General features: G+C 42.3%; 3 protein-coding genes across 7 annotated transcripts; 1 reads left to right on the plus strand and 2 right to left on the minus strand.

Moving 5' to 3' along the window:
• Positions 1-322: 322 nt before the first annotated feature.
• Positions 323-2,350, minus strand: si:dkey-154b15.1 (RNA-binding protein 43). The gene is made up of 4 exons (XM_023820777.2): positions 2,269-2,350; positions 1,750-1,942; positions 1,464-1,555; positions 323-1,367 (listed from the first exon to the last, which is right to left on the minus strand). Exons 2-4 carry the CDS (start codon positions 1,937-1,939, stop codon positions 666-668), a joined length of 984 nt encoding a protein of 327 aa, XP_023676545.1. The 5' UTR covers positions 1,940-1,942; positions 2,269-2,350; the 3' UTR covers positions 323-665.
• A 239-nt stretch (positions 2,351-2,589) lies between these two features.
• Positions 2,590-9,244, minus strand: nmi (N-myc (and STAT) interactor). Of its 3 annotated transcripts, none has more exons than XM_072717535.1 (9): positions 9,125-9,244; positions 6,201-6,272; positions 5,890-6,048; positions 5,652-5,768; positions 5,002-5,170; positions 4,511-4,617; positions 4,035-4,221; positions 3,731-3,834; positions 2,590-3,608 (listed from the first exon to the last, which is right to left on the minus strand). In XM_072717535.1, the coding sequence occupies exons 2-9, from the start codon at positions 6,240-6,242 to the stop codon at positions 3,408-3,410; spliced, it is 1,086 nt and encodes a 361-aa protein (XP_072573636.1). In that variant the 5' UTR covers positions 6,243-6,272; positions 9,125-9,244; the 3' UTR covers positions 2,590-3,407. The 3 variants fall into 3 exon arrangements, with proteins under 3 accessions (XP_072573636.1, XP_072573628.1, XP_072573625.1); XM_072717527.1 differs by lacking the exon at positions 9,125-9,244 and adding an exon at positions 6,933-7,133; XM_072717524.1 differs by lacking the exon at positions 9,125-9,244 and adding an exon at positions 6,673-6,926.
• On the plus strand, positions 7,173-20,386 carry parp14rs3 (poly(ADP-ribose) polymerase family member 14-related sequence 3). 3 transcript variants are annotated; one of them, XM_023822365.2, is made up of 26 exons: positions 7,173-7,422; positions 7,632-7,816; positions 7,923-7,947; positions 8,219-8,380; positions 9,138-9,386; positions 9,903-10,136; positions 10,614-12,703; positions 12,802-12,904; positions 13,027-13,140; positions 13,427-13,489; positions 13,663-13,839; positions 13,963-14,147; positions 14,371-14,401; positions 14,563-14,667; positions 14,762-14,824; positions 14,909-15,085; positions 15,510-15,682; positions 15,825-15,897; positions 15,984-16,100; positions 16,321-16,383; positions 16,478-16,654; positions 16,868-17,038; positions 17,240-17,872; positions 18,341-18,504; positions 18,747-18,921; positions 19,394-20,386. In XM_023822365.2, exons 1-26 carry the CDS (start codon positions 7,251-7,253, stop codon positions 19,687-19,689), a joined length of 6,177 nt encoding a protein of 2,058 aa, XP_023678133.2. In that variant the 5' UTR covers positions 7,173-7,250; the 3' UTR covers positions 19,690-20,386. The 3 variants fall into 3 exon arrangements, with proteins under 3 accessions (XP_023678133.2, XP_023678134.2, XP_023678135.2); XM_023822366.2 differs by having other exon boundaries at positions 16,868-17,023; XM_023822367.2 differs by having other exon boundaries at positions 18,751-18,921; positions 19,394-19,653.
• The last annotated feature ends 461 nt before the right edge of the window (positions 20,387-20,847 follow it).

Below are 20,847 nucleotides of genomic sequence, written 5' to 3' on the forward strand. Positions count from 1 at the left end.
ATTTAACTTACCCTAAACTTAGTCTGCATACTTAAGTTCTGTATCATAAACTTAATTCATCCATTACTTCTTTTTAAATGCTCAAATTGTAAAGTTTTATGATGGTAAAAACTGCTCAGATGATGTTTATCTTAACACACTTTCACTTTGTATCTCCACCAGTTACTAATGCTTAAGCTGACGCTGCCTAAGCACTCCTGTTTCCTTTGTTATGGCGCCCTCCAGTGTTAATTCCCAAGTATCAGAATTAAATAACATGAGCAAAAAATCTCCAAATACCTTAACACTAGCTAGTTTCCAAGTGATGACATTCAGTCAGAGATATTAATATTAATTTATTATGAAAAAAGATTGACGATAAAAGAATAGGCCCTTCCACCATTGCAACATATCACAGTTTACTAGAAACAAAAATTTCAATATAATTTCATGTGCTACTTTTATAGACATCAATAAATAGTTCCATGTCTAAACTATAGCTATAAACATGCAGACTGTTTTCCTGAACAACTAATCTAGTGTTTAAAAATAAATATTCTGATTTTTCAGTGAAAATTCACATACCACCACTACAAAATCAGGAATACACATTTCAGGCACAAAACCTTATTTCCCAAAATTCTGAGTCTGCTTTCCAGCTTCTTGCTGCAAGTTACCAGAACCCATTATGAGAGATATGCGTTCTTGGAGGGCTGCTTATTGGTGTCGCACATCATGCCCTCCACCTCCTTACAGAAATTGTAGCTGGATGCAGAGGGGCCGACGACCTCGATGCACGTCTCCATGGACACAAACAGAACATCAGGGTGCTGCAGACTGGCGTCCTTGCAAAAGCCCAACAGCCTTTCCCTCTGGTGCCTGTCCAAGCTGCCATAGTCTATCTTCTGTGTTCTTAAGTCGGACATCCAGGTGGCCACCAGCTGCTCCAATTCTGACCTGGCGCTCATTATCAATGAGTGCTCGGTCCCACTTAATATAATCTGGGTGAGGTCACCTTGTTTTTGTGTCTCAATCTCCACCGCATACTTCTGAAAACACCGATCCAGTTTTCGATGCTGAAATTTCCAGATATACTTGAAGACGTTTGTGTCCACCCAAGTCGAATCCTCCTGAAGTCCACCCACCACTGAAACCACGCATCTCCCTGCACCTGACTCTCTGCTCCTGTACCCCGTGCTCTGCATTCGTGTTATGAGGTCTTCCCTCAGCTTCTTCATCGCTTTGAAGGGTCCTTCAACTACGGCTGCTCTCTTAGACATCAGTAAGGAGAATCTCACCGATCTGTGACTGTCCTTTAGCTCCTGGATTAGTCCATTTAGGTCACCAAACATGGAAAGGTCAACTTCAGCACGGAAAAACAAGAAAACCTATGGAATTAGGGAAAAACAGTCAGAGCTTCTAATTAACTGGTTTCCCATAGAGATATGTTGTTTGTTATGAGCGTGTACACGCAAGGTACTTACATCCTCACTGAACCTGAACACAGTGACTGGATATGCATCAGGAAACTCCTTGTCTTCCAATACATGATCCACCTTCAATACCCTCTCAGCATCTTTCATATGAACAGGCAGGGTTGCAGTAAAGGGGGGGACAGACAGAAGCCCTAAAAATCTGTATAATTGTACAGTTTAAATCGATGGGAACACAGCATTTCTGGCAGCAGGCTAGAGACCTTAGCACTTGGAAAAGAAAACAGTACCACAGTGGCAGGATCAAACTCGGTTATCTTTCCCGTGTTTAAAATACCTTGAATTCCGTCAAATGTAACAAACGCGACACCCTTAAGATTGGTGGGATACTGGACATGCTGCACGTCACCCCCGAGATTCTTGGAGCGCTGGAAGTGAATGACCAGCTTGTCTGCCATCCTACTGGGGGGCAGCGCGTCCGGGACGCCGGAGACGACCAGGGTGCGGCGCGCTTTTGACGAGTCCATCTCCTGAAATGAACACGAACACCAGCTTGCGTCGAAATACGCTTTGGGAAACCATTAAAAACAACCTGTCCACAAGGTTCCATACTACAAATATAAGAAAAAATATTATTTTATTAATTTGCATACGTAAACGTAATAGCATAAAACTAATAATATTTTACTTATTCCCGCTCGGTAATTTATGGTCCGATTACGTTTAGAATACAATTATACCTAGACGTATATAGGTTTAATTTCGCTACAAGCAATTTTAACAAGTCTAAATTACTTCATTATTCAATTTTCTTTTCCATCTCCTATTTCTTTTGATTTTTTTTAAACTTAACTACCTGACCAAGATGTAGCCGCCGCGGTGGTGGTGATACGGAACTAGGAACGCAGCTCTAAGCGTGATATTTTATGGGAACTGTAGTTTTATTTGGTCTCGTCTGCTATTACAAGCTTCAAAGACGCCTCAATAGAACTACGAGTCCCATCATACAATGTGATTTCCACTATCGGCCGACGAGCGTGCCGAGATAAACGCAACTCATCAAAAGTTTGGACAAGCTTAATTATACCGATTTGAAATAAAACTTGAAAGTCATCAAAAAATATCTACAAAAAGCGAGTTTGAAATAATAACACAACCAATAATATCTAGACACTCATAATTTCACTTTCGTTTTTATTTTAATACCCAAGGCACTGCTTGGAAACTTTGACGTAACTAGGGTATTTGTTTTTGTTGATTCCATTACAGAACAAAACCAGGAGCAGGCCAATTGTATCATTGACACGACACAGTAGCAAAGGATGCTTTTATAGTTCTATTGATTTTGATAAACAAAAGATTGAATTGCAACAATATACATAAATGATATCTTATACAATCATTTTTTCAGTCACTAAATAACTAACATAATTTCATAAGGCTTCAGTTACAAGGTTTGCCAGTCCAAACATGAACTGATACCCAAAGACCCAAGAAAGCATTTTTGATACAGCTAATTTATCAAAGTTACAGATATTAAGCTTGTATTTGCCCCCTCATCTAGGGCAGTTTTTCCATATTTTCCCAGTGTGATCACATTGCCCTAGGCACCTCAGTCAGCACTGTATACTTACCAGCATTGCAAACCTATAAATTGCACACACTTTCAACATAACATATGCTCAAGGATATTGTTGTTGTAATATATTAGAGAAAAGAGTAATATGGAATTGTTTCTTTAGGCTGATAACATATAAACTTGGTATTTATCAAAGTGTTGTGATCATAGAACTCACACATAATAATGTAATTCAGCTGCATTCTCTGGAGGACAACAATATGATTATATTTTTGAGTGCAACTTAAAATACCACCACCTTATCCTTAAGATCTGATAGCATGATTGACAAACTGAAAAGCAGCTTCCCCAGTGAAGGTAGGAGACAGAATGTTCTCTTCAGAATACTAGAGCAGAACTAAGGTGTCTCCTGCAGATCACGCCTCAGGTTTATGCATGTCGTCGCTGAAGTAGGCCTTAACTCCTCCTTTGGAGGTGTACTTGATAGCATCCACCTCGCCCCCAAAGTTGCTGGGCTTCTGGAAGTAGATCTCCAGATGATCCTGCATGTCTTCCTCATCCAGAAAATCCTTGATGTCTTCCAAGAGCACCGTTCGCTTGGGCACTCCACAGAATGTCTACAACCAGTGATGAGCATTGACATCTTTCACATTCAAACTAGTCTCAACCCTCTTATGCAATTTGCATGTCAAATTAGACCAAAGAGATATATACAGTAACATTCTCTGCTGGCTCTTACCTGGAACTGTTTCAACTCGTAATCAAAATATGGCTGGATACATGCATCAATTTTTTCACCCACATTTATGGTGTATTTCTTCTTCAGACACAGACTTTCAGCAACTGAAATTATAGAAGGAGGACACTTCAATTCAATAACCATTATTTTCTAAATGTTCACCAATGTAATAAAAATCCACTTAATCTCACAATTATCAAGAACCACGCTAAAACAAATCTGCAGATAGTTTAATCTGTCACTAAGAATGGGAATATGTATATCTATACATAGAAAAGCTCTATTGTGACTATACAAGCTGAACCTCCAGTATTGAGGAAGGTGACATGGCCGGCGCTTCTCGTCTTGTCATAGGCCAGCTCTTCCACCTCCCCTCCTCCTAGGCTGGGCTTAGAGAAGCTTAGCTCCAGCCGGTCTCTCATGCGATTCTCATCCAGGACAGGAGGCACATCAGAGAACTTGATCTTCCTCTTTGAGATGCTGAAGTGAATCTGAAGTTAAAGAGGCTTAGAAATGTTAATGACCAATTCATGCAAAAATACAAATATTACAATTAGTAATGAGATTTAGGTGACTGAGGGTGGACAAATAGCGAGAGGGTGGCAATTCAAATACTTTGAGGCACTAGAAAAAAGATCCTGAATTGTTTGAAGTGTGAATTGTAGTATAACACACTAAAAACTATGAAAATACTGGAGTTTCTTCAGACAACAGCTACAAGCAGACAAGCTGAGGAATGTAAACGCAGCCCTTTAGTAAAAACATAAGCTGTTTCCCAACCTGAAACTTCACAGATGGCTCCAAGGTCACAGAAACAGGCTTCACATCCATTCTCTTATTATCCACAAGGACACAACAATTTGGCAACATGAGTATTTTTTCTGCCACTGGAAAGAGGTTTTGGAGAATCACAATGAGTAAAGAGTCAATCATTTCTGTTTTTGCCATGACATGAAGCAGTTCATTCTGAAAGGTATAGCATGCAGCTAATACAAAAACAATACACCTTAGATACCAGCGGCCTGTACTATGAAGCGGGGTTACTGGCTTATCGGGGTAACTTGTTGGATTTAAGGTAGTCTGAGCAAAATGTAAGTGAACGAAAATGAAGTTTAAACTGCGGTACCTTAAATCCGACAAGTTACCCCGATAAGCAAGAAACCCCACTTCGTAGTACAGGCCACCGGTCAGTCAAAGACACTAGTTTTAATTTATACGGCAAGTCAAACTGAATCAGGTGTAGCCAAATCAGAAGGGTCTTGGTTGTATACCTTTGTCTTCTTCGAAGGTAATAAGGGCTTGCCCACCCCTCAGCAGAAGACAGGGTTTCTGGCTGATGGTGAACTGACTCTCAGTGGTCTCATAATCATACTTTTCTGCATCTTTCTCCTGTATCACATGTGCAAACTTCACCTTCTTCTCTGGGATGTCAGTCTTAACCTGAGGGCAAAAGCACTTTGCCAATGTCTCCTGTGCAGAAACTCACAGCCATCAAGCTCTCGGGATACTAAATGCCACCTCACCCCCTGTCCGTTCCTGAGAATACTCACCACCCCTGCCCCCCTCCAGACTGGCACTGGTCACTGTAACTTATCTATTTATTGCCTGTTAGTTAGTTAATCACTATATTTATATCACCTTTATGCTGCTTCTGTATTACTTATTAATAGGACAATAAAGTCCACTTGATTATTATTATTATTGTGGCTTGCTGTCTGTATGTTACACTGTCGTCCTGGGGAACACTATTTCTTTCTATTGTGCACCTGTATATGTATGGTAGGAGAGTAAAGCCAACTTATTATTATTATTATAATGGCTTGCTGTCTGTATGTGAAACTGTGGTCCTCTATCCCTGTACCATTTATACATATATGAATGGTATGGTAATAAAGCCCACTTGACTTGAGATCTCTTGTACCTTTGATTGTTGCTGAAGCAAACAGTATTCTTCTGTTTTCACTTTCAGTGCATCTTCATGCGCTTTTATGCGTTCCCTCAGAGTCCTGTTGCGCTTCTCAGCATCGGAGTTAAGGGTCTGCGAACCAACAGCCGCGTAGTCAATGGTCATGAGGTACAGAATCTAGAAGTGCATCCATTTTCTCCCATTATACAGAGTGAATCCATTTTAAAATATATTATGGAAACAGGAGGATCACCTCCAGTTCTTCTGTCATCCTCAAATGCTCAGCCTCCTTCTCCTTTAGCACTGAAATCATATGTATTGTTTCTTTCTGGAATTTTTTCTTTTGGTCTTCACAGTCCATTTTCTCCAGTATCAGTCTGGATTTTTCATTTTCTGCTTCTATAACCTTGGCCTAAGTAAGGTGACAAGAACAGAAATTTAGAAAGAAAGAAAGAAAATAAAAAAGAAAGTAAACCATATCACATTTGTTGCGGATAAAAGCAAAAAAAACAAAAAAGACGTGAACACAGGATAAAGACTGACAACTAACATTCTCTTCCTTACCTTCCAAAGTTCCAGTTCTTGTAAGGTAGCTGTCACTTCCATGCTTTATATCAACAAGTCTTTAGTACAAAGCTGTCGTAGAGAAAAAGATCAAAAACAAAGGTAAGGATGTACTGAAGGTATTCAGTTTTTTCTACCATTATATCTATGGGCAAAGATTTTTTAAACCAGAGTTGTAATGAACCTCACGTATTCTGGTACACTGAAATTGGCCCGCTAGTGAAAATGCAATATTCATTAGTTACGTCGTCGGGCCCGACTCTTTGGAGTAAGCCACCCCGACCGAAACCTGCTTAAAAACATATACAGCATAAATAAGAACGCAGCGACAATCACTAAACACAGTGTTTTATTCCTTCGACCGACGCAGGCCTACACGAGTATGACAACTAACAGTATTTCCAAAACTAACTTTAAAATGGACAGTTACGCTTTACTGCAGATTGTTTAGAGAACAAAACGTAAAACTTACTAAGAAATTTACAACTGCTTCCTCTAAACCGCACCGATCGCACAGAAACGAAAGCAAGAGCGGCGCGTGCGCACGAAATAAAACAATCAATAATGAAATCGGAGCATTATGAATCGTAATAGTTCTAAATCCTTATAAAGCAGATTCCAAACAAAACATAAAATTAAAGAAAGTTTATCTGGTCACTAGCAAACTGCTGCCAGAAAAACTGGAACTTTGAAATGCAGTACGTCACAAGAACAGCCCAGCCGAAAACGCACTTTGCAAGTTGTGGAGGGTTTCAACCAGTCCTTCCTCCTTAGAGCTATTATTTCTGTCACAGTAACTTTCGCTTTCACTTGGGGTGCCGGGTCATGTGAGCTCACAGGATATCTTCATCTGTTCCTGCTTATTGGGGGGAATCGCTAAATCTGATCCTGCTTATTGGGGGGAATCGCTACATCTGATCCTACTTATTGGGGGGAATCGCTACATCTGATCCTGCTTATTTGGGGGGGGGGAATCGCTACACCTGATCCTGCTTATTTGGGGGGGGGGAATCGCTACATCTGATCCTACTTATTGGGGGAATCGCTAGCATGGACGGGAAGGTGCTACTCCTGGAGGGTCTGCCTGACCAAGCGGCCTCGCTGAAAGCAAAACTGGAGCTCTACTTCAAAAATAGAAGAAAATCTGGAGGAGAAGTTTTGGAAATTCAAGAACACCCCAATGACAGGAAAAAGGCACTGCTGGTTTACGCTACCGACGAAGGTAATACGATCGTACACAGGAATAAATTTAACTTAAGTAACATGTATACGTCCAGCGGAATTTGATAGAGATTTTGAGTACTGATACGACAATATACGTACTGTAGTATTCGTCACTAACTGGAAGTGAAAATGAAAATATGATTTTAAGAAGTTCCTTTGACCAGGACAACAAATGCAATGATTCGACATTTGCCTCCTTTTTCTTAGACGCCCGAAAGGTCCTAGAAAAGAAAATTCACGCGGTTGATTTTAAGGGACTGGGAAAGGTGGATCTTATTGTGAAACAGCATGGGGAGAAAATGAACACAGGTATTAAGAGAGAATCACGTACACCTTCACCCAGCTTGATTAAGGAGAAACAGGAGCATTGTAGAGAAGCACCTGGAAAGCAGGTAATGCATTTTTTTTTTTTTACAGAGAAGTCGCAGATTTGTGAATTTGGAATAAAATGCTCAATAAGAAGCATTGCATTAAACAATAATATGTTTACTTTTTTAGGAGCAAGTCACCGTTTGTCAAGAATGTAAGTATAACTGTAACGGTAGCGTAATTTATCCATCCATCCTGAAATCACTTTATCCGGTGAGGTGAAAATGGCCTCGTTAGTAAAGATAAGAATTCATGGTTTGGAAACTGAGAAATTATGACCCCTAGTGATGATGATCTGTAACACCTTTTAAAGCCTTATTTTGCACAAGAAGTTTTTATCCTTTATTTATGCATGCAGTTTGTATGTGTCATTTGGTGTCCACTTTTAAATGTTTGCCTGTCTCATTGCAACGCGTATGTTTCAGCCTCACAGCAGGGTGATGGTGGCACAGTCACACTGCTAGTGAGCGGCACTCAGTCCATCAACGAAAATTTGCTAACAATGTACTTTGAGCAGTACTCTAATAATGTCAATATAAAAAAACATGGGGAAGATGGTTGGATTCTCAGGCTGTCAAACCAGTCAGGTAAGTGGCATACTTATCATTAATTAATATACTGAGTCCATGAACATTGCTCAGTAAGAGAAAAAATGTGGTTTTGGCACATTAAAGAGCAGTATAAGCTGTGGCCTAAATTCCTGTCATGCTTCCAATGCAGAGCCCTGCTGTGATAACAGTAACCCTCAAACTGTCCTGAAGGTCAAGTGTGGTTTTGCTTTCAGTCAATGTTTTTAATGTTTTTTCCAGATAACATTTTATATGCTATATGGTTGGTGAATCAGGGTCTTGGTGTGACTACAGAACCCCCAAGAGTTGGGCTCCTTGTGACCACAGGACCCATGGGGGAAGGGATTCTTGTGGCCCCAGAATCCCTGAGGGCAGGGCATTTTGTGACCACAGGACCCATGGGGGAAGGGCTTCTTGTGGCCCCAGAATCTCTGAGGGCAGGGCATTTTGTGACCACAGGACCCATGGGGGAAGGGCTTCTTGTGGCCCCAGAATCCCTGAGGGCAGGGCATTTTGTGACCCCAGAAATGGGGAGGGGCTGTTGCTGTTGAGGAAGACCTCAGAAAAATGCTGGAGTGGCTGATTGGGACAATCGGGAGAATCTGCGATGGATTGTGCTGGAAACGCTCAGGAAACGTAATAGATTATTCTGAATGCTATAGTGGCTCTCAAACTGTCTGGCTCTCAAAAGTCACATGTGTGACCAAGCCTGAGAACCACTGCCCCTTTTCTGACACCACAGCCAGTACATCACTCACCCACCTTTCTTTCTCAGACACGGAGAAGGTCCTGGCTGAAGAGGACCACAGGATCGGAGCATTCTCCTTCACAGTGGCACTTTACGATGAAAGGGCCGAGGTGGAGAGGCTGGACCCACATAGGTTCATCCTGAGTGGATTTGCTGGCAGCTGCAAGCACAGCATCATTTCCATCTACATCAAGAGCTGCAGCAAGGGGGCGGAACACTCGTGGGAGACCCTCAGTGAACTAGGCAGCTTGGCAGTCACCTTTAAGCAGGACATCGGTGAGCTCCGCACTTTTATAAATGTTGGTATTAAGGAATTAGTAGCTTGCCGATTTAAAGTAAGGTGTGAATTCTGGTGTATACAGCAGCAAAGCAGGTAAAGTGCAGACAAACAAACATGTAGTATAAAACAAGACAAAGTGCAAAGACAGCATATCTTGTGCAAACTAATTAAAAGTACACAGTACACAAACCACACCCTAAAAAGAATATTACGGGAATAAACACGATGCATATAGAAATAAAAAATTAGTAATGGTAGTTAATTAGTAATGATAGTTTGTGCAATTATATATGAAAATGGATAACACTGGACTTTTCCTATAGCAAAGATGGGGTGCTTCCTGACATGTTCTGGCTGGGGGGTGACATGTCTGGAGGAGATGTATTTACATTTCAATCTTAGAAACAGTTGTATAAAAGAAATAAAGGTGTATTAATATGGAATAACTAGAATTCTACAGGACTGAGTTGCAGATGATCTTCGCTTGCTTAATATATCAATCCTTCATTTAGACATAAAGTTTTTTCTGGAGAAATGCTCCATGAAGAAGCTGGAGGACATGGAGATCACAGCTTCCCGTATGATGCGCACAGACACCATCTTGGTCGAGGGTAAGATGGACGGCATCTCTGAGGAGGCACTGAAGTTGTACTTCAACAGCAAGAGGAGTAAAGGGGGAAATATCCGCTCCTTGAACTGGGTCGACAAGACCAGGAGTGTGACTGTAACCTTCAGAGACTGGCGTGGTATGTTTTGACTGTATTCTTTCTGTTTTTAAGGCCCTAGACTTTTCTAATAGATCTGTGCCATTGCACTGCGATTTTCATACAGTCTTGTAATGTTCAGTTGGATAGAGTAGTTCCCAGGGCTGGACTTATCATCTGGCTTACCGTGCATTTACCGGGGTGGCCAATGGGGGGGGGGGGAGCACAAAGAATCGCTGGCCCACACCCCCATCGGCAAATTTGATATTTGATGGGCCTGCATGGGCAAAAGTGTAGGGCCTATTTTTAATCCCAGTCCAGCCCTGGTAGCTCCTACAAAAATATCCAGCTTTGTTGAAGTTCTAAGTTGAAAAGATGAACCTAAATTTATTAACCTAATGCTGTCTTTGAGAAATATCTGGTAATTATAAACAGAAGTAGTGATTTACATTTAATAACTCTGATGTCGAGACATTTTAAGCAGTGTCACAGCAACATTTACTGGTTCTCCTTCAACAGTGGCCCACAATGTCGCTGAACAGGCTCATAGTCTTGGTGGGGTCAGTCTGCAAGCGGTTCTGTTCTACACCCATCTGCAGAAGGCTCTGACTGGAAGAACCGCGCCCCCACCCACCGCTCCTAGCAAAATAACCTTATATGACGACTCTGTGCTGCTCGACCGCCTGAGTCACAACAAGAAGTTCAAGGAGCAGTTTGAGAAGACACTGCAGGACGTCCACGCTAGAGTTTCAGTTGACAAAACCATGGAACAGTCAAAGATTTCGCTGGAGATGACAGTGGACCAAGAGTCTCTGCAGATGTACCATGTGGCCTCTGTTTGGGAGAGCAAAGCCAGGACTGATGTGGAGAGCCTGCTGAAGAGAGATATTGTGATCAAGCTGGATGCTGAAAATGAAATCTGGAAGAGGATCAAGGATACATGCCTCAGCCTGGTCTCCCCTGATGTCAGTGTCTTTTATGAAGGTCCCCATCATAGAATTTTGGTGGTGGGGCAGAAAAATGAAGCGAATCCAGTTGTGGATTCTGTTAGGCTCCTTGTGAAGAACACCAGTGAGGAACTGGCAATTCAGAGAAATACCGTGGTGAGGATGATCACTCTGAATTCTAAAGAGGAGCTTGGTTTTCTCTGGAACATGGTTTCCAGTAAAGTGGATGGTGTTGAAATATCAAAAGATGATGAAAACCTGAGCATCTACCTTAAAGGACTCACAGACCCAGTAAGTTCAGCAGAAATGATTATCAAGAAAGAGAAAGAGAATTTGGCCACTAAACCATTAAATATCTCAGTTCACCTAGCAAAGTTTTTGAAATCTTTGGACTTGAAAAAGTTTGAGCATGATCACTTTGTTCAGCAGAAATCCCAGGAAGGTATTTGTGCAGTCATCCTGAAGTGTGGGGATTCTTACCAGATCCTTGCAGAGAAAAAAGATATTTTTAAAGCTGAACAGACTGTAATGGCGGTTTTGAAAGAGGAAGTGTTGGAGCTGACCCCTGAACAACTGAAGGTCACTAAGGACGAAAACTGGAGGCACTTCTTTGGTGATCTGACAGAAGATGTGTCTAATGTCAAAGTTTTACAGTCTCACAAATCGATCATAATGACAGGATTCTGCAGTGCAGTGACAGACATTTCAAGGAAACTGAAAGGCTACCTAAATAACAAATTGCCAGTAACGGATGACGTTACCGTGGAGTCCGTGGAAGTGCTGGACTTTATAAATGACTGCATGAACTTGTCGGAAGTACCTGCCATCAAAGTCCTGAATGCAATAATAGTGCCATCAAAGACTTCCCTCTGTCTGAAGGTCACTGCAGCCAGTGACAAGATCCAGGAAGCCATCTCGACAGTGAAAAACCAGCTGGCTCTCATTGTGAAGGAGAAGCACACATTTCTCAAAGCTGGGGAATTCATAGTGCTGGAGAAAAACCAGACTGCCCTCAAAGCCCAAGCCAAAGAGTTTGGGTGCATGTTGCATTTCCCTACTGAGGAAACCAGCCCTGCAGCTTCTGCTCGAAGCTACAGCCATAACATAGCTGGCAGCATCACACTAACCATTGTCCAAGGTGACATGTCCTGCCACTCGGGTGATGTCTTAGTTTGCCCATTGAGCGGTAACTTGGCTTTTGATAACCCCATCGCTCAGAAGGTTCTAAAGATCGGGGGCCCTCAGATACAAGAGGCCTTAAAGAGTTTAACTAAGGAAAGAAATGCTTTAATAGCCGGAGATGTTGTTCTTTCCAAACCAGGAAACTTATCTGCAAAGATCCTTATGTATGCTGGGATTTCTGCTTGGGGGAGTAGTGGTCACCAGCTCAACGGTCAAACCATTGAGTTCATTCACCTCAAGTCAGCAATCTTAAAATGCCTGACAAATGCGCAGGACAAGAAGTTCACCTCCATAGTGATGCCAGCTTTGGGCTGTGGAACCTTTGGCTATCCCGTTAGTGAGAGCTGCAAGGCGGTTATCGGGGCCATCCTGGAGTTCTGTGAAACCTACCAAGGAGCACCTCAGGATCTGAGAAAAATACTCATCGTTGACCCAGATATCAAGATAGTAGAGGAATTCAATAATGTGGCAAATGAAATTGTAAGTGTTGACCATAACCAAGTTTTCGTTATAGCTTAATTTATGATAAAAATATAAAAACATTGTGTATTGTTTTTAAGTGAAGTTTTCACTTCCAGGCTGGTATACAGGCACACAGTGGCACCATGGGAAAGGACACCAGACCGTCAGACAAAGCAAATGTCACTCAACCACTGCAGGTCCCATCGAACTCAGGAGCAGGTAAGTGATGATTCACGGTTTTAAACCATTTGACATGACGATCAGCAGTCATGTGTATGCAGAACATTTGAGTTCATACCTGGACTGTCCTTCCTCCTGGCCTGGAACTTCTCTGACACCAGTATCCCGAGTGCTTGTCGGCAGTATGCTGGTGATGCTGAAAAAGGGAGATATTACCCAAGAGAAAGTGGACGCCATCGTGAATTCCACCAACAGCACTTTAAATCTTCAAACTGGTGAGGGTCCACTAGTGGGGAAGAAAAGAGGGGGTGCTGGTAGGATATTAGCGGGAAACTATAGAAATGGTTGAAATGAACTTTCAGCACAGACACTCTGTGTGCATAGTTCGGTTGCTATGGAACAACTGCTCACTTCATTACAGTAATTCCAAAGGGAGGAAGCTTCATTCTCCTTATTGCAAAGGATCGCTGTTTACTGCTAAATGCTTCGTTCACTTTTCCCATTGGCTGCAGCATTATCTCCTTATTTATTAAGATATTTTGTCTCCCTTGTATTTGAAAGGTGTCTCTGGGGCCATTCTGAAGGCAGCTGGGAAATCAGTTACAGATGAATGTGCCAAATTGGGTAATACCTTATATCCCATGATGCTCAGTGTAGGATTAAAAATCCATGCAGCAATAAGTATCAGCTTCATACATGATTACCTATGTAATCAGTATGACTGAGTAGCTCTCTTTAAGAGTGCTGCTCTGATGGGTGGTTTTAGGTGCTTACCTTAAACATGCTCACCCTGTCAGGTACCCAGAAAGAGGACGGAGTGGTGGTGACCAGCGGGGGCAGTCTGAGCTGCAAGCACATCATCCAGATGGTGGGGCCAAGCACCACAGCTGGCATCACAGCCTCCATAGAGAAGGTCCTGCAGCTGTGTGAGAACAAGACTTGTGCTAAGGTTTCCATCCCAGCCATTGGGACAGGTGAAACCACACCCACACCACGCCTCCTGTCACCCTCAGCCAATGAGTGATCCTTTTATTAAATACCAAGGTCATGTGGCAGAACAATAAAGCAGCGCATTTTAAATGGTTAATTTCTCACAGGAAAAGGTAACATTGGACCAAAGGAGTCTCTCCAAGCCATCCTCAAAGGACTGGAGAACCATTCATCAAAGACGGCCTCAACCTGCATCCGATTCGTTTACATAGTGGCCTTAGAAGACAGGGTCTTCCAGTGCCTTTATGAATATTTTGTTGAGAAGACCCACCTGTCACTGCCCAAGAAGCAGGTCTTTGTGCTTATTTGTTTGATATTGAACACCAGTGACCCTCCATATGAGGAAGATTTAGCTATGCAAACCTTTGCCTGTAGGTTTATTGCAGCTTTAGACTAACGTGTCCTGGGGTTGGGCTATATAGTCTCATGTCAGTATATTTATTTGTATGTGATTAAAAATTTGATTTTAATGGGATATTCATTGTTTTTCCTCTCTGTTTTGTCTGGAATTTCAGTCAAGTGAGGAGCAGCTACCTGCGAATCAAGGTAAGCTCCCATTGTGGCATTTGCAAAAAAAGTTTATCTTCATATGATTTGAGTATTTATAAAAGATGCTCATTCCACCCCTGACATGTCAACTTGAAGTACGTTTTCCTGCATTTATTTGCATTTGCTCCTACTAAAATCACATTGACGGACCTCTAAAGTCAAGATCCGTGAGGTGAGACTGGAGGTGCGGAAAGGAAACATCGTCACAGAAACAGTGAGAGGCATCGTCAACACCACCAACAAGGATCTCAGCCTGAAAGGCGGTAAGCAGCAAGCGCTTCTGAATGCACCATCCTTCATGTCACTGTGGTAACCTCTGGGTTTAGCTGGAAGACGTTTCTATCTCTCATGTTTCAGGTGTTTCTGGAGCTATACTGAAGGCTGCCGGACAGTCAGTGGAAGACGAATGCAAGAAACTCAGTGAGTCTGCATTATATGGCATGGAGTGCTTTGATTTAACTGCAAAGGCCGCTCAGACTGTCACCTGCCTGTGTCTGCATGCAGGTCCCCTGGATGATGACAGGGTCGCCGTTACTGGTGGTGGAGCTCTACAATGTGACTTCATCATCCACATGCTGGGGCCTCATTCGTGTGCTGCCGTGACTTCCCGGGTGGAGAGGGTGCTGGAAGAGTGCGAGAACAACCAGATCACCACAGTCTCCTTCCCTGCTGTTGGCACTGGTCAGCATGTCCCTCTCCAATATGTAATATAATGGACAGATAAGATACCATAGATATATAACCAGTACCATAGATATCTAACCAGCACATTAGATATTCATGATGAAAACACTCACCATAAATATCCAGCTACAGCTGCTAGTATTGTGTCTTTTTTCTGAGCAGTAGTTGACATTCTGTGGTTAGTTGCAACATTGTAAATTTATGTTTTCTTGGTGTTGCTTCTGAAAGCACTCTTCGCATATTGGTTCTTATCCCAGTAACAGATCCAGTTAATCGATAAGCGATTTCACTTGGTCACTGATGTCCGTTCAGAGCAAAAACAGAGGAGTCGTTTCTGATGCATGTAATTAAACAGAAGAGTATAGTGGTCTACTTGAATCTTGTTATTCATTCTGTATCTTTCCATTCACTCTGACTGCAGGGGGCGGTGGTCTGAAAGCAGCAGATGCAATCACTGCCATGCTCAAAGGGTTTGAGACCCACCTCACTCGGCGTGCCTCCACCGTACTCAAACTGGTCTACGTTGTTATTGACAAAGATGACATCCTGAAAGACGTTCTTCAGGGACTCCAGCTGTGGAAAACAAAATCAACAGTATGGAATAATAACAACTTGAAATAACTGAATCGTTGAATCAAGCAGTGACCTGTTGTCCTTCATTTACCAAATGGTATTTTTAAAGAAATCATGTTGTATTGATTAATTTATATGTATTATTTGGTTTCTCTTCAACCAGAATGAATCCCTTGATGATGATGAGGAGGATTGGAGCTCTGAATCTGAAGAGGAAGATCAGGGTTCCTCTAGCAGTAAGGCTTAACAAGGTCTCCAGAAATTTCTCTCAAACACTCTTTAATGAAAGGTCATGACCATTCATATTGTTTCTACCTGGCAGGCAGCATTAAGGTGGTCATGGGACCAATAGACATTAAGGCATTCTGTGGAGACATCACCAAGGAGACCACCGACGCCGTCGTTAACAGCACCAACACATCCCTGAACTTAAACACAGGTAAACCACCCACTGTCACAACTGTTTCAAAATCAAGGTGGGCTGTCACTCCTGAGGGACGCAGTGCAAAGTGGTATTTATTACCAAAGTTAATGGGAAATGTTGATTTTGTGTTTTATATTTCAGAATTACCCAAAGATGCCAGCATGTTATCTTAAAGTAGCCATGCTGCCTACTTCTGTGAAAATGCTTGTGACTGATGCCATATTCTCCTTGTCAGGTGTATCTGGGGCTATCCTGAAAGCGGCAGGAAATAGTGTGGTGGATGAATGCAAAGCTTTGGGTGTGTATCCAGTGCATTCCTGTTATGTGGGTGGTGATGTCACATCATATTTGTGTCTAAACACGTTGTCTCTTCGTTGTGTGCTTTTAACTAGGAACCCAGCCAAGTGATGGACTGGTTGTCACCAAACCAGGAAAACTCCCAGTAAAACACATTGTCCACATGGTCGGGCAGACCACAGATAAAGCCATCACAAGTTCCATGTGCAAAGTCTTGAAGGCTTGTAACGACATCAAAGTTCAATCAGTGTCATTTCCAGCACTGGGCACTGGTATGCAAATGGAAATCAATCATGTTCCTCTCCATTGCTTAACTGATATTTGTATACAAAACTTTGCCTACTTTTAGTGATGGATTCACATTAAATATCTTGGATTTGAACTAGGGACATTCATGAGTCTGTGTCCTTAATTGCCAAACCGCCAGGAGCCTTATTGATGTCTTTTGAAATTACATATCAAGTATGTATCCTTTCCTTGTTCAGGAGCAGGAAACCTGCATGCAGACCATGTGGCTGTAGCCATGATGGATGCCATCCAGAACTTCCTGCAGGACAATCCCCAGCCAAGTGTTACTTCTATTCACATCGTCATATTCCAACAAAACATGTTTTCCAGCTTTGAACAAGCCATGAAGAAATGTAAGGTGTCACCTGGTAAGGCTTGGCAACCAGCTCTAGCTGTAAATTAGCCATTGCTAGGAGTCCCTTTAACCAGTGCGATATTCTAGTGACGACCATTCTGTAGAAAACAGCATTTTTAGCACAATTTATAACAAACCATTTATTCACTGTATGCTAAGACCGATAATTTACAATAGTGTGCAAAGCTTAAGGTGTTTCTCGTGTCCACTTTAGCGGAAAAGCTGGAGAAATCGAAACCTGTTCCAAAGAGTAGCCAGTCTCATCCTTCATTGGATATCACCAGCCTCTTGGCCAATGTGACTTATCCCACCATGACCGTGGAGGTATACGGGACGACTGCGGGCAGCCTGGCCCAGGTGAAGAAGTGCCTGGAGGACCTGCTTGCAGAGGAGTGCAGTTCACAGGATGTGGAAGCCCAAAGCCTGTGCTTCCTCCAGGAGGCGGAGAAACAAGCTATAATCGACCTGAGCAACAAGCACCATCTATGCGTGGCAGTCCACGTGAACAAGTTGACAGTGTCAGGAAAGAAGGACGATGTTCTCATGGCTGTCCTGAAGATCAAAGACCTCCTCCAGGGAGCGAAAGAGAGAGAGAACCAGAAGTTTGAGAAGGAACGGATAAAAAAAACAGTCCTGTGGGAGAAGGTGAAACAGGGAAGTTGGACCTCAATTAAGTCTAATATTAGCTATAACTTGGAGTGTGCCTACATCCGACAGGAGAAGACTTATTTGTTCACACAAAAAGGGAAAACTTACAAAGTGAATCTAGAGCAGATGCAGATGACAAATGGCAAAGGAATAAATTTCAAGATCAGAAGGACACCCCTTGTGGGAGATTCAGGCACAGGTAGACAAATCAAACTTCAGTGTATCCAGAGCTAATGGCTATAGATACATCTACAGCTAGGAGACAAGGATTCCAAGGCTTTATTGTTATTTGTACACATACAAGTGCTATAAAATATTTGCATGCATACCTCCCTGCAGACATATACATATAATGCTAAAGAACAATGAACAGCAAAACGGTGAGAACAACAATGTACATACAATGTATACATGCAATGTATACATACAATATATACACAAAATATCTACATACAATATAACCGAGCACTGGCTGCAAGATTCATGCTTTTGATGTCTTAATTGTGCCACATATGAAAAGTTATGTAGAATCATGTGTTCACCTTATGAGGAAATATATCAGGGTTATTCTTGCATAAACCTAAAACATGAACTGCTGCCTGTCACTGAGGAATGGTAAGGAGTTTCTGAGAGACGCGTTGACCATTGTTCAAACATCTCCCTCTAGCGGTGATTCAGACGCCTCCAACATGGACCAAGATGGCTGGCAAAAATTACATTGTTGTTCCTCTGGTTGCAACGTCACAGGAATACCAGAACATTTCAAAGGACTTTATAGCATCCTGCCAACATTTTACAAAAACAGAAACGAAGCGCATTGAAGTGGTCCAGGTGAGAAACCCAGCCAACTTCCAACTGCTTGTCCAGTGAAAGGTCAGATGGAGTGTGGAGGAGGTCCCAGGCAGGTCAGGCACAGGGCAGGCCTGCATGCTGGATGTGATTCTAGTGAACGGAGACTGTTTTTCAGTAAATGATAACTAGATTAAATAAACTGGAGCTTCTTGTAGAACCAAATCAAACTGTGACAATTCAATGTGAATCACTAGTTTGGCACTTTGCCGATCTCTTGACAGATAGAGAGACTCCAGCATGACGTGTTGTGGCAGAGCTATTCTGTGCGGAAACAGGCCATTGATAAGAAGTATCCTAAGAACCCCAATGAGCAGATGCTCTACCACGGCACCACAAAGGAAATCTGCCAGAAGATCAATGCCTACGGCTTCAACAGGAGCTTCTGCGGCAGAAACGGTATGTTTAGCATTAGCATATTTGGCAGTGATGGTAACATTTCTAAAAAAATATTGCAATCAAGGGGAGACCTGACTCACTCAACATTCAGAGAACTGGCACATTTTCCTCACTCCACTCTTGAGTAAACCTGAGGACTGTGCCCCGTCTACACAATTAGAAAGAGCACCCAAAAGCCCCCACTGCCCTTTGGGTGAAGGCACAAAGCTAGCTTCCATTTATTGCCCGAAGTCCACGAATCAGTGCTAACAGTAAAGTAGTCATCAGGATTGACCTTTTCTGTGGCTCTCAGTGTACCTCCTCTCTTTATCGAACTCGCACTAAAGCAGCAATGTCCATTCTGAAGTAGAGTGACCAAAGTTTCTTGAGACATCTTCCACACCATTAGTTACAGTAGCTTGCGACTTTTTCTGTATTGTACTGGGATATTGGTGATGAGAAGTGAATAATAACTTATTTCCCTTTACCACAGCTACAAAGTACGGCTTGGGAACCTACTTCGCCAAAGAAGCTTACTACTCTTGCTATGATAGTTACTCCAGCCCAGACGATCAGGGCCAGAAGTACATTTACAGGGCCCGTGTCCTGACGGGGAAGCCCTGCCTGGGGGAGTCCGGGCTGAAGGAGCCCAAAGCCCTGAATCCTAACGACCCCCAAGCCGGTCTTCATGACTGCGCTGTTGACAAACTGCAAAACCCTTTCATCTTCGTCGTCTTCTGTGACTCAGGTGCCTATCCAGAATATCTTATCACGTTCAAGGCCGTGTGAGACACAGAGACAGCATTTCCTGTCACCACACCAGCTTCTCTCTAGAACCTAGTCAGTTCTAGAGAATGGACAGTGCCTTAGTTTATATTTACATTTTTCGATGGGAAACAGTCAGTGGATTATTAATTAGTAAAGTGTTTGGAATCAGTTTGCCAGGGTTGACATTTTTTGTTGATTTATATAATTAATGAGATTTTGTATGTAGAAGTGTTTTTGGATGCCTTGATCTAGCTTGTGTAATCCTCCTTTTGTTTACACCAATGCTTTTCAACCCAAAGCTCAGGGACCCCCAAACAGTCCATATTTTTGCTATCTCCCTGCTCACGACTAGGGAAAACTGGTTTACACTGGTTTTACATACACCTACCAGACCATTTACGTAGGAGAAACAAAACTCACCAGATTGCCTTAGCCAAACCATTTCATTAAAGAGTGGTATAAGCACAGGAATTAACAGCAATAATAGCAAAGTTTTTTTTTTTTTTAATGATGCATGTGATAAACATTACAGTGCCCGACTGTAACAGAAGCTATTGACGGTTTTCCATGGTTCATTAGGATGATGGGAATCTTGGGGTGATCAGAAAGCAGCGTGACCAGGGGGAGGAGAAATCACATTTCAAGGGTTTCTCATAGACTCATTTGCAGGTTGTGATGATGGATATGCATGTTGCTCTGAATAAAAATTGTTCTGATACATGATGACTTTATGGTATTTTTCAGAATTTGTTTGTTTGAATGAAAGGCAGTCAATGCTATTTTATTATTTCTATAAAACTATTAATAGAAACCACCCAGCTTCCTCCCAAAAGCTCCCTTCTGGTTGATCTCCACTACTGCATCCTTGTTACCCTGATCCCTCACATTCTCTTCTGCTTCTGCTCCACCTTACTGTGTTCCTCCATTTTGGTCAAAAGGAAGCATGAACTATACAAATAGAAATGATCTATACAATGTTTGTATCCCGATAAAGAGAAACACAAACATTCAGGTAGTCGAAACATGGAAATGTGGCTACACTGCATGTGAAGAATTCATTTGTAAGAAAAACCTAATTAAATCATTCTGTTAGCTTCCCAGTCATCCTCTTCGAGGGGAGCATATCCCTCCTGTTCCATCCTTGGGATTCCTTCTTAATTGGATTCAGTGTTAATGCAA

Source organism: Paramormyrops kingsleyae, chromosome 1 (assembly GCF_048594095.1).
Source record: "Paramormyrops kingsleyae isolate MSU_618 chromosome 1, PKINGS_0.4, whole genome shotgun sequence".
NCBI lineage: Eukaryota > Metazoa > Chordata > Actinopteri > Osteoglossiformes > Mormyridae > Paramormyrops > Paramormyrops kingsleyae.

What these genes read in the sequence shown, in the direction of transcription:
- si:dkey-154b15.1 (XM_023820777.2), bottom strand. Translation starts at nt 1,939, where the DNA reads ATGGACTCGTCAAAAGCGCGCCGCACCCTGGTCGTCTCCGGCGTCCCG. An exon ending in TACATTTGACGGAATTCAAG is followed by an intron (nt 1,556 to 1,749) that starts GTATTTTAAACA and finishes TTCATATGAAAG; the next exon opens with ATGCTGAGAGGGTATTGAAG. An exon ending in TGTTCAGGTTCAGTGAGGAT is followed by an intron (nt 1,368 to 1,463) that starts GTAAGTACCTTG and finishes CTAATTCCATAG; the next exon opens with GTTTTCTTGTTTTTCCGTGC.
- nmi (XM_072717535.1), bottom strand. Translation starts at nt 6,242, where the DNA reads ATGGAAGTGACAGCTACCTTACAAGAACTGGAACTTTGGAAG. An exon ending in GGATGACAGAAGAACTGGAG is followed by an intron (nt 5,769 to 5,889) that starts GTGATCCTCCTG and finishes GTTGGTTCGCAG; the next exon opens with ACCCTTAACTCCGATGCTGA. An exon ending in TACCTTCGAAGAAGACAAAG is followed by an intron (nt 4,618 to 5,001) that starts GTATACAACCAA and finishes ACCTCTTTCCAG; the next exon opens with TGGCAGAAAAAATACTCATG.
- parp14rs3 (XM_023822365.2), top strand. Translation starts at nt 7,251, where the DNA reads ATGGACGGGAAGGTGCTACTCCTGGAGGGTCTGCCTGACCAAGCGGCC. An exon ending in GCAGCTACCTGCGAATCAAG is followed by an intron (nt 14,402 to 14,562) that starts GTAAGCTCCCAT and finishes GGACCTCTAAAG; the next exon opens with TCAAGATCCGTGAGGTGAGA. An exon ending in TGTGGGAGATTCAGGCACAG is followed by an intron (nt 17,873 to 18,340) that starts GTAGACAAATCA and finishes ATCTCCCTCTAG; the next exon opens with CGGTGATTCAGACGCCTCCA.